Genomic DNA, 17,483 nt, shown 5'->3' with positions numbered 1-17,483 from the left:
TTTATTTCTTGACACATGGCTTTTCTAGGAATTGGTGGGGGAGATCATAGTTCTTATTAGGGAATCCAAAAATTCTCTCTTCTGGGCTTGTTTTCTATATCAATTGTCTTTGAAAGTAGATATTTTCCATTCATTTTCTTCAATTTCTTAAATATTTGAGTTTTATATCTTGTATCTCTAGTACTTAACACTGTACCTCATATATACTAAGTGTTTAATAAATAGATTATTTGGATTTTCTAGGTAAGTACACTCTTTTAACTTTGCCGTTACATCATTCTAGAAGTTTAGTTATGGGTTTCAAAAAGATCTCATAAGGTGGCTCCTCTTGAAAGACAGTCCTTATGGTTTGATTGATGGGGTAGAAGCTGCAGAGAAATGAGAACTGCCCAAAAGAGGAATCAGCTATTTTCGAAGGTAGTGAGTCTCCTAGAAGAAGCTAGAAGATCAACTGTCAACTAGGTTTAGTTGAACTCCTTTCAGGCACAGGTTCAATTAGATAGCCACTAAGGTCCCTTCCATCTCTGAAATTCTTTAATTCTGAGACTCTACTATAGCATGTCCATTTATTTTTTTCATACTTATATCAAGATAATACACATGCCCAAGCAATCTTTAAAAGCAAAGAAATGAACAAAAGTGTTGGTGATTTAAAGGAACCGTTTGGATAATGGGAATACCACAATTTAACCAGTAAATGTTACTAAGTCCAAAGACCAGAGCATCCCAATAAGCAAAGTTCTCTGCATAGAGTCTGTATGATAAACAATGGCTTGGAAAAAGGAAACACAGAAATTGACTGGAGTAAACTATTTAAAAAATAAATTTGGTGAAATGAAAAAATTTATATATTGAATAAAACAACTTCTTAAAAATTAGAACTGGCAAAATGGAAAAAAAAATCCACCAAACAAAACAACTTCTTTAAAAGTATAATTGGCCAGATACAAAGGATGTTAAAAAAAAAAAAAAAAAAAGCTAACAAGAAAACAATTCACTAAAATTTTGATTGGACTTAATGAGGTATCAAGAATCAGACAAACAAAACCAAAAAATGAAAAAATAAATTAGAAGAAAATGTAAATGTAAAATACCTCATTGGAAAAACAACTGGCCTGGAAAAAAGATCCAGGAGATACAATCTAATAATTATTGGACTACCTGAAAGCCATGGTAGAAAAACAAAACAAAATTGGACAATATCTTATATGAGATCATCAAGGAGAACTGCCCTGATATTCTAGAGCCATAGATTAAAACAGTCATTGAAAGAATCCATTGATCATCCTGAAAGAGATACCAAAATGAAAACTCCAACAAATATTGTAGCTAAATTCTACAATTTATCAGATCAAGGAGAAAATACAGCAAGCAGCCAAAATAAATAAATAAATAAAATAAAACAAAACAAAACAAAAAACAAAAACCATTCAATAATTGAGGATCCATAATCAAGATTATCCAGGATCTTCCACATTAAAGGATCAGAGGGCCTGGAATGACATTCCAGAAGGCAAAGGAACTTGGACTATAACCAGAATCAATTACTCAGCAAAATTAAGCATTATCTTTCTGGAGAAAAGATGGACATTCAATAAAATAGAGGATTTTCAATTATTCCTGGCTTTTCCAATGAGGTATTTTATATTTACATTTTCTTCTAATTTTTTTTTTTCATTTTTTGGTTTTGTTTGACTGATTCTTGATACTTCATTAAGTCCAATTCAATATATATATATATATATATATATATATATATATATATATATATATATATATATATATATATATATATATATATATATATATATATATATATATATATATATATACACACACACACACACACACACACATATATGAAAGGTCCCACATGTGCAAAAATTATTGTGATGAGGCTAGTATCAGAGAGTTATTAAAATCCCTTTGGATTTTAATAACTCTCTGATACTAGCAGAGGTTTTTCATGAAAAAATTCATGAAACCCAAAATATTAACTGGCAAAAATGAAAGTTTGTTGTTGGGCAGGAAGCCAGTTCTGCTAAGAGACTGACTTCTACAGTGGAAAAGTCTTATTAGGGAAATGGAGGCTGACACTGAGAAGAGAATGCCTTCTCAGCGGGCTGGGTCCTAGCAGCTGCTTTAGACCTTCTGCAATGAGTGAGTTTAGAAACTGCCCTTTAAAAGGAGTCTTGAGGCTTTAAAAAGCCAAGGTTCCCAGGCCTAGATGCTTAGTGGTATCCAGCCTAGATCTCCTATTGGAATTAAGAACCCTTCAAAGGGGTGCTTTTTGGCCAAGATTTCTAATTTAATCAAAGGGTCTGGGATCCCCCAAAGATAACTTATCTGGGGGGAGACTCACAGATCAAAAGGGAACACAGTTTCAGAGAGATCATCTTAAGGGAACATAGTTTCAGTAAAGGGAACCAGTTTCCTTCCCCTTCAATTGTAGCCGTCTTTTTGTAGTGGCAAAGAACTGGAAATTCAGTGGATACCCATCTGTTGAGAAATGGCTGAATAAGTTATAATATGTGAATATAATGGAATACGATGAGCAGGTGGAAAGACTTACAAGGATTGATACCGAGTGAAATGAGAAGACCCAGGAGATCACTATAGACTACATGATGATCAACTGTGATGGGCTTGGCTCTTTACAACAATGCCGTGATCTGGGACAGTTCTAACAGATGTGAGATGGAAAGTGCCCTCCGCATTCAGAGAGAACCAAGGAGACTAAACGTGGCTGGAAGCGTAGTATTCTCAGCTTTTTGTTGTTTGTGTTTTCTTGTGCTTTTTCCCCTTTTGATCAGATTTTTTTGTGCAACATGATGGATATGGAAATAAGTTTAGAACTGTACATATATCAGATCGCTGGCTGTCTTGGGGAGGGAGAAAGGAAAAGGAGAGGAGATTTGGAATGGGAATACAAATGTTCTTCCGGCAGCTGGGAAAACAAGGCTGAGCCAGGAGGGAGACGGAGAAAGGCCGATGCCATTACTCCCCAGGAGTGCAAGCACAGGCTATGGAGTCAGCCTCCATCGCCACGTGGGGAAACCTCACGTTCCGCACCAGCAGAACCTCCAGCCCCGCCCGGGGGATGGCTATGGACACCGGAGAGGGGCCCTGCCCGCTCATCCCCTGAGACACTCGGACCTCACAGGCCAGGCTTTCTGGGCTGTTTCAACATCTGTAAAAGGGGATGGGACGGGCGTGGTCTAAACAGTTTCCAAGGTAACTTGGATTTATCCCGGCCTCTGGGATGACTGTGGGCCTCAGTTTCCCCTTGGGAAAGAAGTAGGCCTGTGGCAGAGTGACGCCCCGCCCACCCCAACAAGGCCGCGCCATTCCCTCCCTCCCTCCTCCCCGGGATACTTACGGCATCTCGCGCTACCGGAACCGGAACAGCCGCCAACTCCTCCGAGACGCTCCCGCTCCGCCCCACGCCGGGGCGCTGTTTCTTGACTCTTCGCCGGCCGGAAACCCGGAGCATGCGCATGCGCCTTCGACTCCTTACGCTACTGATAATAACAGCGCTTGCGCAGACTCACGCCTGGGCCGTCCCCCGCCCCCTCGCCACTTCCTACTTCCGGTGGCGACTGTTGCCAGGGTAACGAGAAGACTGAGGTGTTGGAGTCCGGGAAGCAGCTCGAGACCCTGAAGTGAAGAGACTCGGCGGAGGCGCCTTTTCTTCACAGGGGACGCAGGGCGAGGTAGGAAGCCGGTCGCGGCGCCCCCCGCTCGCCCTGCTTCGGGCTTCTCCCTGAGGAGGGGGGCCGGCTAGGAGTCCCAGAGGTGGAAGGGGAGGAGAGCTCCCCACGAGAATAACCATGGTGACCCCACGTGCAGCCGAGGCCCGGGAGAGACGACCGCAGGCCCCACCCCCCCAAACACAGCACGTCAAACACTTGGCGGGGATTTCGCATCCGCAGAGTGCGGGCCGGGTGTGCTGCCTACTCACTGTGTGCGGCCTTTGCAGACCTACTGTGTGTGGGGTGGGGGAGGGCCTGCTTTCTGTGGCCTGTGTAGATTTAGTTAGATTATGTGCTGTGGGGGAGAGGGGGGTTGTATGTGCGGCCTCTGCAGGCCTACTGTGTGTCAGGGCTAGGTGTGTGCGGCCTACCTACTGTGAGCGGCCCGTACAGGCCTTCTCTGTGTGGGGGCCTACTGCGTGCGGGCCTACTGCGTGCAGGTGGGATGCCAGTCAGTACTCTCCACCCTCCTCCTCCTCCTGCTTGTCAGAGGCCTTGTTGCCCTCTTTGCTCCATCCTTCTCCTTCTCCTGAGAAGTAAAGCGCCCCCTGCAGGGAGGACTCTGCTCCGGCCGCCGGCTGTCATGGAAAGGCCCCTCTTAGGGTTGATTCCCAGTCCTGATCACTCCCAGTACTTTTCACCCGAGCAAGGCCGGGCAGGCCCGGGGGCGGGGAAAGGCTTCGGGCGCCTCGGTTCCTCATCTTCTCCATCCCTGGGATGGGGGCAGGGACGTCAGAGCAGTGGGGGGCACCCCCGCTCCCCCTGGGCCCGCACAGCCCACACAGCACCAGTAGGGGGCACCAGCAGCCTCTCCCGCCAGGTTCTCTGACGCTCCGCCCGGTGGTCACAGGCCTCTGTCCTCTGTCCCAGGTGGTTCTCCTTGCTCCCAGCCGCTGCCCTGGGCCCAGGTCCGGCCCCTCCGTCTGTAGGCGGCCTTTTAATTCAGTTTCCGGGGCCCCTTCTGGTGTGGGCTTCTGCCCCCTCCCCCTCCCCCTCACGCCCTGCTGTGCGCCTTCCTCACTAGTCCAGAGGAAGCCCCTTGCGGGCAGGGACTGGCCTTCACCCTCCTTGCAGCCTCAGCCCATTCTCTCGGGAGCTCTCCTCGCCAGTCTCAAGGGGGAGAGGCGGCCTTTCTGAGCTCCCAGAACCCCTCGTCTTCCGCAGTGATTGGGCCCCTCCTCCCCTGGGAGAGTCCCTCTGCTGTCACCCCAGTGACAGGGCCCTGGGCCGAGGGCTGGGCCCCAGGGAGCCCGGGAAAGGCGGCCGCCTCGGGGAGTTCGGCCTCTGCCTCCTGCCCCTCACGCCCCCCCCCCCGCCCCCTGCTGCCCGTGATGACGTCACTGTCTCTCTCCTCCCCCTTCCCCCCAAGCTGCTCCCGCTTTGACATCCAGTCCTCAGCCTCCCTTTGGTTCCAGATCATTCCCCGGTCCTCCCCCCGACTGACTGACTGTGTGCGTTCTCTGCCCATGGCAGCCAAGCCTTTCTCACCCCCCCAGCCCCCTTCGGCTGATCCCGGGGAGCCCTGTCGCTTGTTGCTGCGCCGTCTCCCCCTTTGCCTTTCTTTGTAACCCTGGCACTTGGAGGTTCCCGACACACAGTAGGGCTTAAGAGGGTCCACCCAGAACAAGCTGTTTTCAAAGACAAGTGGGGGTGACTGGGAGAGAGCATGGATGGAGAGTCCTCCCTGACCGGAAGAGGCCTTTGGGATCCCCCCCGGGGAGTTCCTCCAGGTCAAAGGTGGCAGCATGTCCGTTAAGTGGGCGGGGTGGGGGAGCTGCGCAGGTGGGGGCTGGGTCGTGCTGCCGCCTTTGCTGGAGGAGCTCTGGTCCAGTACTCTCCACCACGAGAGACGGCCGGTCTCCTGTTGTGGTCAGGCTTCCTTTCCTGTGTGGGCTGCACCAGGGGCGTCCGAGGGCCCTTCCCGCTTTCCATTTCTGTGCTTTCCCTCCGCCCGAGTGCCGGGTTCACGGGCTCCCTGCCCTCAGGGGCCTGAGGGGGACGTCCAAGCGCACGGACCCGCTCCAGGTTAAGGGGAGCCGGCGCCAGCCTCGAGTCTCTTGTGAAGATCACTGTTGGGGAATGAACATTTGTTTTCTCTCTCCTCCTTGATATTAATAGCTTCTTGTCACCATTTATAAGCCTCTGTGTTTAAAGCGCCGGTTCTTAATTAGAGTGACCCCAATTTGCAGTAACCAGACTGTGACACCACATCCCTGTGGGGTCCTTCTAAATCTGGCCTAATAGGAAAGTGTCAGCCGCGCGGCCTGGCTATTATAAATAGGGTACTTCAGCCGGAGAAGTGATGATTATCTTCCTTTCCCAAGTGTAAAAGGCCAGTGTGCCTCAAGAAGGTGCAAATCATTTAGGCCCCCCGGAAGTCCCAATGAGTCCTGAAGGGGGCCCCACCACTTGGATTGCCTTGTTGTTGAACTTGAAATATCCAATTTATTAGGTTGAATATATTTTCCGAAGTCAACACTGAGTAAAATAATGTTGGGAGCTGTTAGAGCAACAGCAGGATTTAGTGTCCCGCCGCGATGGCCGCCGAAAGCCTCCGTCAGGAAGGATGAAGACACGAACCCGGCCGGCGGACGGGCCTTTCACCCCGAGTAATAACATCGGATTTCTCTACGTCCCTCCTGGGCGGCTCAGAACCCTTCCCACGGCTTGTTGTGGCCTCTTCCCGAAGGACAAATATTCCAGGCCCATGTTCTAGAGGAGCAAACAGAGAGTTTCTTAGCCGCCAAGGGGAGGAAAGCAGCCCAGAGCGGCTGCGCCCTTGGTTGTAAGCAGCCGAGCAGGCACTGGCACCAGCTTCCCCAGGCTCCCGAGACCAAATGCAGGGGACCGGCCGTCCACTCCGCTTAGCGTGCCATCTAAACCGGGTCTCCCGCTCCCTCCACTTCCTTGCAGCTCCGAAGCTTTCCTTGGACTTAAATCATTTGTTAAATAAAATTTTCAATAAAAAGCAAACATAGGAACTGGAAGATGGTTCAATGCCTATTTAACTCTGCAGTCTTTTCCCATCCTTTAGTGGACAACTGTTTTATAAATTTGAAGTTTGTGTACGTTACTCTTCACTCATCTGCCTTAGTCTAGGCCTCCTGTTATTTCTCTGCAGCCCAACTTGATCATTCTTTATGGCAATCATTAAAGGCACTCCCTTGTTAAGTAAGTCTTGGGGACATAGAGGCAAAAACAAAACGTTCTCTCGGAGACAGCACGTCCTCCACATGTGACTGAATGAACTCCAGGTGCTTTGGAAGGGGAGGGGGCCCTGCGGCAGCTGGCATCTTGGGAAGGCTGAATGTGGCCTCTGAACCAGGCTGTGAAGGAAGCCACGTTCTCCCAAGCAGAGGAGCCTGAACGAGGCAAGGGGACGGGCAATGGGGTCATTTATGAAGAGGCATCCAGGGTACTGCACAGGGACCGAGGATAAAAACACAGGCGAGCACACATCTGGGCCTGACGCCTCCCCCTCTGCCTCAGCTCTTCCCCTTCTCTCCTCTGACACCGCCCCTCATCACCTCCTGTGGGGAGAAGCTCTGTCTGCCTTATCTCCCCTGCAGTTCTGACCATGTTACCCCCTCCTCAATAAACTCCTCTGGCTCCCTTCTCAACTTGGGCCATTTTCTGTGGCTGTCCCCCAGGCTCAGAGTGCTTTTCTGCTGGCTTCCCCCATTAGATGGTGAGCTCCTGAGGGCAGCCATTGCCTGTTGCCCCTGTCTCCCTGTCCTTTAGTCCAAGGTCCAGCACAGGGTGGATGAGCGCTTTATAAACCAAGACAGGCTGACTGAGTAGAGGTGACCATTGAGTCCCTGGGCCATGGCAAGATGAGACTGGGGAGGCTCGGGTATTAGAGTGTGGAGCCTTAAGGTTCAGGGACATCCCAAAGTTTTAGGGGGAAAAGTGAAGATGGTGATCTGAACAGAGGAAGTGAGCAGTTTGTACTTAAATGTAAAGGTCACAGGGAGCTTGAAGTTGTTCACTGGGGAATGAGCCGGGCCTGGACTATGGCAGCTTCCCTGAGGATGACAGGAGGGGTAGGGCCTGGAGGGAGGGAGGGAGGGAGGCTCCCACAGGTAAGAAGGGGAGGAGGGTCTAAAGGAGAAATTGGGACTCACCCACAGCTTGTGAACCCAGATCCTCAGAAGAAGGGGGTGGGGCCTTGACCGGAATCGGGAAGTGTGTAGTGGGTTCAGCAGACTTATCCTGTAAAGGACCAAGTAGTAGATATTGTAGGCTTTATAGGCTAAGAGACAAAACATGACCATGGAAACCTTCCTTTTGTTTTAATGGGTTGACATGACAGATACGTGCTGGTAATAAAATTAAACTGCACTATGATGAAAAGCATGGCATTCAAAATATGTCCAATTCTAATTGCCTCACTGCAATTGGTAGCATGCCTGAACACAAGAGGAAGCAGTGTGCGCCACACAACCACCTCTGGCTCTTCCTCAACGCCATGGGTATACCTGGAAAGCAGCCAGACAATACACAAACCACAAGCTTTACTGAAAGGACACAGAAAGGTGAATATCACATAATTCTCATTTCAATGAAGATTACTCTTAATTTGGTCTTTTTTCAAGTATTAAAAATGCAAAAACGGATCTTATTCCTTAGATCTTGGGTAGGAGGGGGCATTTAGCCCTTAGTATACTGGTTAGTGGGATAGAGTCAATCATGTGGTATTCACTTTTGGATCTACCTGGATCTTCTCCTGCCTTCAGCCACTTGGGACTTGTCTAGTCTTTCATTACTGAAGATAGTGACACTATAATACAAATAGGTCTTTTTTTTTTCTCCTTAATTATTTAGTTCCTTGGGAAATATTCTCAGCGGTAGGATTACCAAGTCAAAGGTTATGAGACCTGAGTTTTTGAAAAAGGAAAGACTTCTGCCTTTGAGTTGCATCATGTATTATCTTACAATATTATGTCTACATTATAAAATCAGTGATGATTTTTGTTAAAGCCCAAACAATTACTTTCCTTCTCTCAAGGATATAATTTAGAATCTAGAATTCTTGATGAATTTGTCTATTTAAATCTTAAATTTGAAAATGTGCCTTTTTAAAAAAACGTGCCTTTTAAAAAAAAAATCACTGATTTCTCATTTGTTTCATGTTTAATTGACATTGTTTGGTCTTAAAATATAACAATGAAATTTTGAGCAAAGCAGGAAAGTTTTTGTGTGGCTCTAAAATATCCTTTCTTTTTTGGTGAACATCTTAGTGGCTAACATTTTGAATATCCCTTTTGAACAGTATAGTAATTAAAAATAATCCAGAGAAATGCTGGAATAACACAAATGAAGAAATACACAGAGACCCATTTAGCTGTTTACTATTCATAATGTTGAGACTTTCCTCAGTACTTTGTTTCTCAAAAAACTTTCTCTATTTCTCATTGCAATCAGGGATTATTGCATAATTGAGGGCTCTTTATTAGAAGAGAAGAGAAACACCAGCAAAAGGTTTATTTTGTTCTTGCCATTCCTGTGACCCATAAGATTTTTTTCTTCATGCAAATGTGTTGTCATTAATATGAAAATACAAATGAAAGAAATATACACATACATTTTAATATATTGCTTTGGGGTTTTTTCCCTTTGACTTGAGAAGCAAAATGGAGATTATTTTTAGATTATTAAGGAATCCAACCATGACAATCTTTGCATTTTTTTATAGAATGGCCAGTGGTCCAGGAGGTCATGCATCTCTCTCCAATCAGAAATCGACACCTTGGGAATGTTCTCGAACAAAGAAATTACAGGTCACTGAAGAGGAGCTGTTTTATATGAATTGTAGAGCTGCCTATCTAACTGTTTTTAAAAGCAGTTTAGAAAATATTATGTCAAGAGATCAACTCTGCATAGGTAAATATTCTTTTACTTTTCAGCACATGCGTTTATTTTTTCTGATAAATTGAGAAAAGCAAAAAAAAAAATAAGATTTAGTATTTTAATCCTAAATTATTTTCATTTCTTAATAAAGGTTGACTAATAAAATCATAGTCTTTTTATATGATCATATGCTACAAAATTAAACTCCAAAATTATTAAATAAAATATTGAATTAAATGTCACATTTTAAACCTTAAAGTTTTTGTTTTACTTTGAGTATATTTTCAGCCATCATTATCTAAGGATTAGTGGTTTACATTGATAGGTAAGAGCTTTACATTCTGAGTAAGCTTGAATTTGACTAATGAATGAAAAAGAATTGATTAGTTCTGACCATGAGACACTTAGCAGCATGCTGAGCAAACTCAAAAGAATGGTCTCCAGGAAGTGAATTCAGTCTGAGAAGTAATGGGAATAGTGACCTGATGTATTGGGCAGCCAGCCAGATGGAAGGGGAAGGATGGTCTGGCTTGAGGCCTGAGGTCAGCCACATAGAGTGGGCCACCCCAGTTTGCACTCCTCTCAGTCACCAATGAAAGTAAGTCCAGAGATGAGTGAAATTCCCTAAGAACATAGATTCTGGAGTCCGGTGCAGAAGATGGTGCTCCAGATGGGAAGAAGCAATTCAGTGATAAGGTGGGTTAGGTGGACAAATGGGTAGGAAATCTGTTCAGGATCTGGGGCCAGCAGAAATAGTGGATGAGGTAAATTTGAAACTCCATAGTCACAGTCAAAATGGCTGAGGCCCAGGTTGAGGAAGAAAAAGAGAGAATGTTTGAGTTTTGTCATTGGGTAAAGATTTGAAGAGAGGAAAAGAGAACAGAATGAAAAGACAAGAAGGAAAGAGAGAAGAAAGAGTAGTTTATTTTCGTTGTTGTTATCCCTTTCCTTTGTCGTTTATTACATGGCCCCTAAGGACATGGTCAGCCCCATAAATGTTAAAAAGAAAAAAGACAGCCCTCTAGTCCATTTGTGATGATCAGTAATGTTGGGACTGTCTACAGATATGGCTTCCGGTAGTTTGGGCCTTAAGGCCAGCGATGAACACAGGACCCAATGACTTGACAAGTCATTTCTTTAAAACAGGGCAGTGGTATGGTGCTTGAGTTGCAGAAGGGACTTCTGTTTATGGGGCCATAGGGATTGGGAATTCCTGATGCAGTTCTTCAGTGCCCCCTCTGTGTATCCCAGGGATGAAGAATCTTTCCCTTTCCTCAGAGCTGACATTCAGTCAGGATCATGCCAGAGTCATACTGAAGACCCCCAAGGAGTCAGGCCCCTTTCTCTTTTGGACCCTCTTCCTGATTAGAAAATGTCCCAAGGGGTGGGGGATGAAAAGCTGTGCAGCTCGTGCTGAAGAGGAATGAAGGCACTTTAGGCACAGTGGCCAAGAGGAATGTGAGCCCTCTGCCATCAAGGTGCCCAGGGCCGGAGCCAGCAGGAGGCCGCCATGATCCAGGGCTCGTGGGCAAATCACTGCAGTCCTGAGACCTGAGAGATGGACCAGTGTACCAAGAGAGCCATTGAGGCAGGGAGAGGGCAGCCTGGGGCAGGCCCTCATCACCTGCAGCCTGTTTGGTCATTATTCTTATTGATACCAATAATAGTCAGCATTTACCGGGCTCTTTCAGATGGGCAAAGGACTTTACAGGAAGCATCTCTGATTCTCACAACAGCTCTGAGAGAGAGGGGCTATTGTTATCCCCATCTTACAGATGAGGAAACAGGCAAAGTAAGTTTAAATGGCTTGCCCAGAGTCACACAGCTAGTAAATTTCTGAACCAGAAATTGAGCCTAGATCCTCTTTCCTGCAGGACCCAGGTGTCCACTGGGCCGCCACCTGCATAACCTCCCAATCATTTCCTATATCATCTCCCGTATTACCTCCTAAATTATCTCCCATGCCATCTCCTGTACCAACCTCCCATGTCATCTCCTGCATCACCTCCCATGCCATCCCCTGCATCACCTCCCCTACTATCTCCTATGTCACCTCCTGTACCACCTCCCGTGCCATCAGTGCCACCCTGCTCCCTTCTAATTGCTCTCCTTCATATCTCTTCTCCAGTTCATCCTCCACTTTCTGCCAGATGATTTTCTTAAGACCTAGGTCTCACTGTGCTGGGCTCACCTTAACTTAGCGCTTGTGAACGTGGGCTCCATGAATTCAGAACTTGTTGACCTCTGGTTGCTGCATTTCCATATAAGTGATGTCCTTTGGGATCCTGTGCATTTCATTTTGTGCATTTAAAATCCTGCTTTGGAGAAAAGGCCCCTGGACTTCTCTGGCTTCCCCGACCTGAGCCAGAGGGGTCGGACACAAAAAAAGCTGTCCTGGTCTGAGTTCTCATGCTTTCAAGTTCTGCCCCTTGCCCATTGGCCTTCTCTCTGTGCCCCGTGACACCTGCAATTCTGATGAAGCTGTCAGCCATGCCTTTTATCCAAGCCATTGAGAAGAGCCCGGGAGACCTCCAAGGCCTCTTAACTCCTGAAGCCTACCACAGCTTTATTCAGTTCTGAGAGGGAGATAAGCCCCTGGCATAGGATTGTACCCACCCAGAACATTGTGAGCCGTCCTTTGGGAAGCCTGAGCTGCTTTGGGGCTTGCCTCCCTCACTCTATCTCCCAGGAGATAGATATCTTGGAGAGAACTCCACCAGAAGATGAAGCTGCATTCGCCACCTACCAAATCTTGTTGTCTTTCCCTTTTAAAAAACTGAGGACCTTGTTTCCTTTCTCCTCCTGTGTGGTCTCTCCTGTCCCCCTGCCCCATCGGCCTGTAATCTGGGCTAGACTCTTCAGGGTCTCTGAGTGAGTTCCCCATCTTCTTATCTCGGATATCACCTACTTTTGTCCTGGCCTTTTCTGCCCCGCAACAAAAGAGGGAGTAAAGCACAAATTCAGGCCTCCCCTTGGTCTCCTGCCCTGCCCCAGGTCCTCCCCTGCTCCCCGAGGCTGCTTGAACAGCTCAGTCATCAGGAGCTCTCCTCTCCTGAGCCACTCAGCCGCCCAGGCCACGCTCGGGCTCCTCGGCTTCTTGCTCCTGCTCTCTCGGCCCATCCGGGGCAGCTGCTGAGTTACTCGAGTGGCCATTCGGCTCCTTTCTCACTTTCAGAGTTGCTTTTTTGTCTTCTGAATTCCATTCATGAGAGTTCCTTATCCCTCCTAGGCTAACTTCTAGAGAATTTCCATCATCTCCCCATCTCGCTCTGAGCCCTTGGAAATCCGGGCTTCCAGATCTGAGGTACATTTCAGACAACAGGGGAGTTGCAGTTTACTTACACACATTCATCTAGGCGAGCTTGGGCAGCAGGAAGGAACGGACACATGCAGGAGACAGAGAGAATGAGAGAGAACAGTTTACAGAATGTAGGAGTCTCCCTTGCCATTTTATGTTCTGCTGGTCCCAGTTCCCAAGTGCCTCTTGTAGAGTAGCCATCTTGCGGCCAAGTTTGAGTCTAGATTCTTCTCTTTATCATGTCCACAGGCAGTCTATTCATTTCCTTTAAGCACACTGAACTAAGGTTCATTCTTCATTGGAACTTCTATGGTTCCTGCCCAGTCAGCTGGAAAGCCCCTGCTGGGTTCTTCCCCTTTGACTTCCTGGAGAGGCAAAGAAGAAATGGTTCTGGGCTTTTAATGCAGGCACACTTGGGTGGGAAGCCCTATCAAGACTATTTTGTCCCTAATCAATGATTTTTCTGCTAGCTAAGCCTTAGCTGTTTTTATTTGCTTCCATTTAAAAAGGATTCAAGCCTCCTTCCTCATCAATAGCTTAGTTAAGTATGGAGACTCCAAGCAAATTCATTCTAAGGCTATGCTTTCTTCATTCTGTCTCTATTCAGGAACCTCTTATTAAACTGCGGTCCAGAAATCCCAATCACTATCACAGACAGCTTTTCAGCTTGTAAGTCACTTCCCAGGTCTATTGTTGTCTTTGTGTCCTTTGTCTTTTGTCAATGTTATATGTATATATATGTATGTATGTATATATATATATATATATATATGTGTGTATGTATATGTGTGTGAATATATATGTATATATACATACATATGTCATCTGTTTCCTTTACACTTCAATTTCTTGCTCAGATTTTTTAATCTTTGGCAATGGTTTTAGCGCTCTTTGGAACTGATTTCAGTGACCAGAAATTGATAGTATCTGGTCAACAGAAAGATGCCTCTAGTACAAGCACCACTACCCATGCACTTCCCAGCAAAGTGAATACAAAACACATAAAAGTCACTGGGAATGGAGGCAGAGTCGGCTTATTCTAGGAGGTGGTGCCTGACATGAACTTCAGGGGAAACTGATGACTCTAGAAAAGGGGGTGAGGACCCCAGGCATGGGAGAGGCTCTGCAGAGGGAAGAAGAGGCTCATACAGGATGGGAAGAAAAACTGATTTGACCAGTTCCTTTCATCTTGAATTGTTAAATATTGAAGTGCTAGAAACTGTTCTAAAAAGTCGTATGACCCACAGCAAAGGTGGTGGGTGATCTCTCAGAAAATAGGCTCGCCAAAAGGAAGTCATCAGATGGCTTTGGAAAAGGCTGTAGGACAACTTTTTATTTATTTCCTCAGCTGTATAAGAAATGTTTCAGATTCAAGGACTCATCAGCGTGTCTCATCACCTACTTGACCATAGCACAATTAACTCTTCATATTTCCTTTGCTCTCCTGGGAGGCAAAGACCACTTTGGGGTGCTCTTGAGCAGATATTGCCCAGCTACCTTGGCTCTGCACTCTCTGAGCAACTCATAAAGTCTGTATCTTTGGGCCAGACATGACTGCAGGTTCAGGGTGATCCCCTCAGTGTTCACCTTCTTTGAATGATGGTGTGCTCTTGGGAAGCACCTCCCACCAGGAGCAAGCACCAAGTCAGGTACCTCAGCACTAGGGCTCAAAGGTGACCTCCAAGGATAGAAATGTTTCCCCCTGGCAGAGGCAGCCCTCGAGGTCCGGATCTCAAGTTCACCTTTTCTTCTGCTCTGTGCTTTTAGCCAGGCAGTGGTGAAGGAAATCCCACCCCTACTCCCACAGAAGTCTGAAGCAGAACTGATGGAGGCCCAAAATGTGCTCTCGAATATACTCTCTTTAATGAGCACACAGTAGGCACTCAGTAAATGTTTATTGACTGACTTATCCAGTCTTTTCCTACCTCAGTCATCAGTGATTTTTGACGCAGCCCTCCAGTTGCAGGTGCCATTGAAGTGTTGCTTCACCATACCAAAGTTCACATCTCCTAGGAAGGGGCCATTCCTAATTCAATAAGAAGGCCCTTGCTCAGCAGATGACGACCCCATTCCAACTGGACTGTTTCAACACTGAGTTATTTATAGATCTTAAATGCATTCATTGTATCAAATAAATACGTGCGTATTGATATAACTTCTGACATGTTATTACTGAGCTTCCTTTTGCTGTTATCACCAATCCAAATAAGTTTATAGTTTATACTTTTCCCTTATTGAGGCATTTACTTTAGAAACCAATTGAATATGTATTATGAAGATACTAATTTTACAGACTTATCTGGAAAAATGAAAAAGTTAGCATTCTTCTTCCATCAATTCTTGGTGCTAAATGGAGCCCCCTTTATGACATGCCAGTGATTAATTTCAAATAATCTGAGTGTAAACATAGGCGCAGTGGGAACAAGTGTGAGAATGTTGGCTTTCTTCTGTATCCAGGTACCACAAATATATACCAAAGGTACATGCATCTCTATTTTGGGACTGGATGGACCACAATTATCAAAGCTTGACACGAACATGTTAACAGGAAAATAACAGTTACTATAGGTTCATATCAAAATTTCAGGTATACCTGGCCAAGAGATTAGGTGTGTGGAGTCAGTCTTGAAGTGTCTAGAGTTACATTATGTTAGTACTGTTAGCTACCCTCCGCGGTTCATTCAATACTTATTCATGACAATAGACTCTAATGAATTATTACAAAAGATTTTTAAAACAGTTTCTAACAGTTCATAGAAATAGGAATGCCGAAATAGAGAATCTATCTATCTATCCATCCATATATCTATCTATCTATAATCTATCCATCCATCCATCCATCCATCTATATATCTATCCATACATCATCTGTCTATCTACCTATATTGCCATCCATTCATCCATCTAGCTAGCTAGCTAGCTATCTATATGCATATTTTATGGAGAGAGAGGGGAGGAAGAGACAGAATTCACTTTTGTGAATTGTTTGTTTTCCTTTCTATATACTGTAATTCTAACCTTCAAAAAGGGAAAGTACACAACATTATTTTTTAAAATGTATACTAAAAATAGCAATTCAATTACTTGTTGTTCAGTCTCATCTGACTCTTGGTGACCTCATTTGGTTTTTCTTTGCAAAGAAACCGAAGGATTTGTCTTCTCTGACTCACAGATGAAGAAGCTGAATTAAGTGACTTCATGGGGTCACATAGCTAGTAAATGTCTGAGGCAGTTTTGAACTCGGGAAGATGAGGTATCCTGACTCCAGGCCAGGTGCTCTGTCCACTGTACCACCTAATTGTTTACTTACTTGCTAGATACTTGTTCCCTAGAGTGACCTTGCGAAGGTCCAAGATTGTATTAACAACTGCCCCTGCTTTTAGGGGATGTTTAAGAGAAGAGAATGTCAGCTATTACAATTAAAAGTTCCCTCTTTTCCCAAAGCATCTCTAACCCCGCCCAAAAAATATCTGGCTGTTTCAAAAAAGCTTTTAGTTGGATGCATTAGAGGTGGCAAGTACATTTTTAGAGAAGAGGGAGATTGACCTTGTAATATGGACTCATGAAAAAAAGTAGAAATCTTAACAGTAAGTAGTTTGAGAACTGGGCTTGTGGAGGACTATTTCTTTCATCTTTGTGTTCCTCTGAAAGTAGAATAGTGATATGCCAAGTTCCAATAGGAATAATTTCTTTTTCCTTTCTCTCCAGAAGTCCATTTTTATCCAACTTGATTCTGCTCCAAATTAAATGACTGTGTATATCTGGGTTCCCCATAATCAGCTACCCAGTTTACTTGTCCATTGGTCCTCGACATCTCTGAATAAATAAATAAATGATGAATTAGTCAGATATTTCTTTTCTGGTGTGACTGTTCATAATAACCTTCCATCTAGGCAACACAGACAAGAACCTACACATTTCTGTAAGAATGTATTAAGTTTTTATGTGGGTATTTGTTTTGTCTTTCTTTTTTAGGTTTTTTCCTTCTAGTAAATAACTGGGTTTTTCTATTTTCTAATATTTCCCCAAAGCATTTAGTAAAATATTTTGCACAATGGGTGAAGACTTAAATGTTTTATGATATAAATGATTTATAAGGTCTAAGTGTGCTTCCCTGGATCTAGTTAGTGTATTTGTTGTGCCAAAAACATCTCTTGAGATGGCACATCACTTGAAGTTTATTCACTCAGAGAAAATCATGAAATTAACTATCCAGATCATTTTTCTGAGGTTCTGAGAATATACAGGTAATCCTGTGAAATCTCATTTAATTTGGCTAGTATGTTTTTTTGTTTTGTTTTTCATTTTTCTGTCTTCAGTGCCTGGCATAGTGTTCTGTATATAGGGGTGATTATTAAGGGATGGATTGCAACTGAAATGCAATTCAGTTGGATATGAGATTTCATATGAGACATGAGAATCCCAAATTAGAGCAACTATGCACTTTATTTTTGTGACTTTAAGGGGAATGACCAAGATATTACATGTACTAGATAATGAATATTTTTAACAATCAGACATATGTATGTTCAGCAGCATTTCCCTTTGGGGCTTATGTTATGTGGCCATTATGCAAAAATCTG

At 44.9% G+C, this 17,483-nt stretch overlaps 2 protein-coding genes across 3 annotated transcripts in view; one reads left to right on the top strand and one right to left on the bottom strand.

Annotated features, from left to right (window-relative positions):
• The window catches only part of ITGB3BP (integrin subunit beta 3 binding protein), a 43,271-nt gene extending 39,753 nt beyond the window's left edge, over positions 1 to 3,518 (bottom strand). Inside the window, exon 1 of the mRNA XM_074265755.1 lies at positions 3,380 to 3,518. Coding sequence (XP_074121856.1) covers positions 3,380 to 3,384 — 5 coding nt within the window. The 5' untranslated portion in view covers positions 3,385 to 3,518. The remainder of the gene's footprint in view (positions 1 to 3,379) is intronic.
• Positions 3,519 to 3,578: 60 nt separating this feature from the next.
• Positions 3,579 to 17,483, top strand: part of EFCAB7 (EF-hand calcium binding domain 7) — a 46,702-nt gene continuing 32,797 nt past the window's right edge. The window contains exons 1-2 of one of the 2 annotated variants that reach the window (XM_074265749.1): positions 3,579 to 3,713; positions 9,448 to 9,635. In XM_074265749.1, coding sequence (XP_074121850.1) covers positions 9,449 to 9,635 — 187 coding nt within the window. In that variant the 5' untranslated portion in view covers positions 3,579 to 3,713; position 9,448. The remainder of the gene's footprint in view (positions 3,714 to 9,447; positions 9,636 to 17,483) is intronic. The other variant, XM_074265750.1, reaches the window with a different exon arrangement.

The sequence above is a fragment of the Sminthopsis crassicaudata genome, chromosome 4 (genome assembly GCF_048593235.1).
Source record: "Sminthopsis crassicaudata isolate SCR6 chromosome 4, ASM4859323v1, whole genome shotgun sequence".
In the NCBI taxonomy this organism is placed as follows: domain Eukaryota; kingdom Metazoa; phylum Chordata; class Mammalia; order Dasyuromorphia; family Dasyuridae; genus Sminthopsis; species Sminthopsis crassicaudata.
Note: the sequence above shows the minus strand (reverse complement) of the source record. Positions and strands in the feature narration are given on the sequence as shown.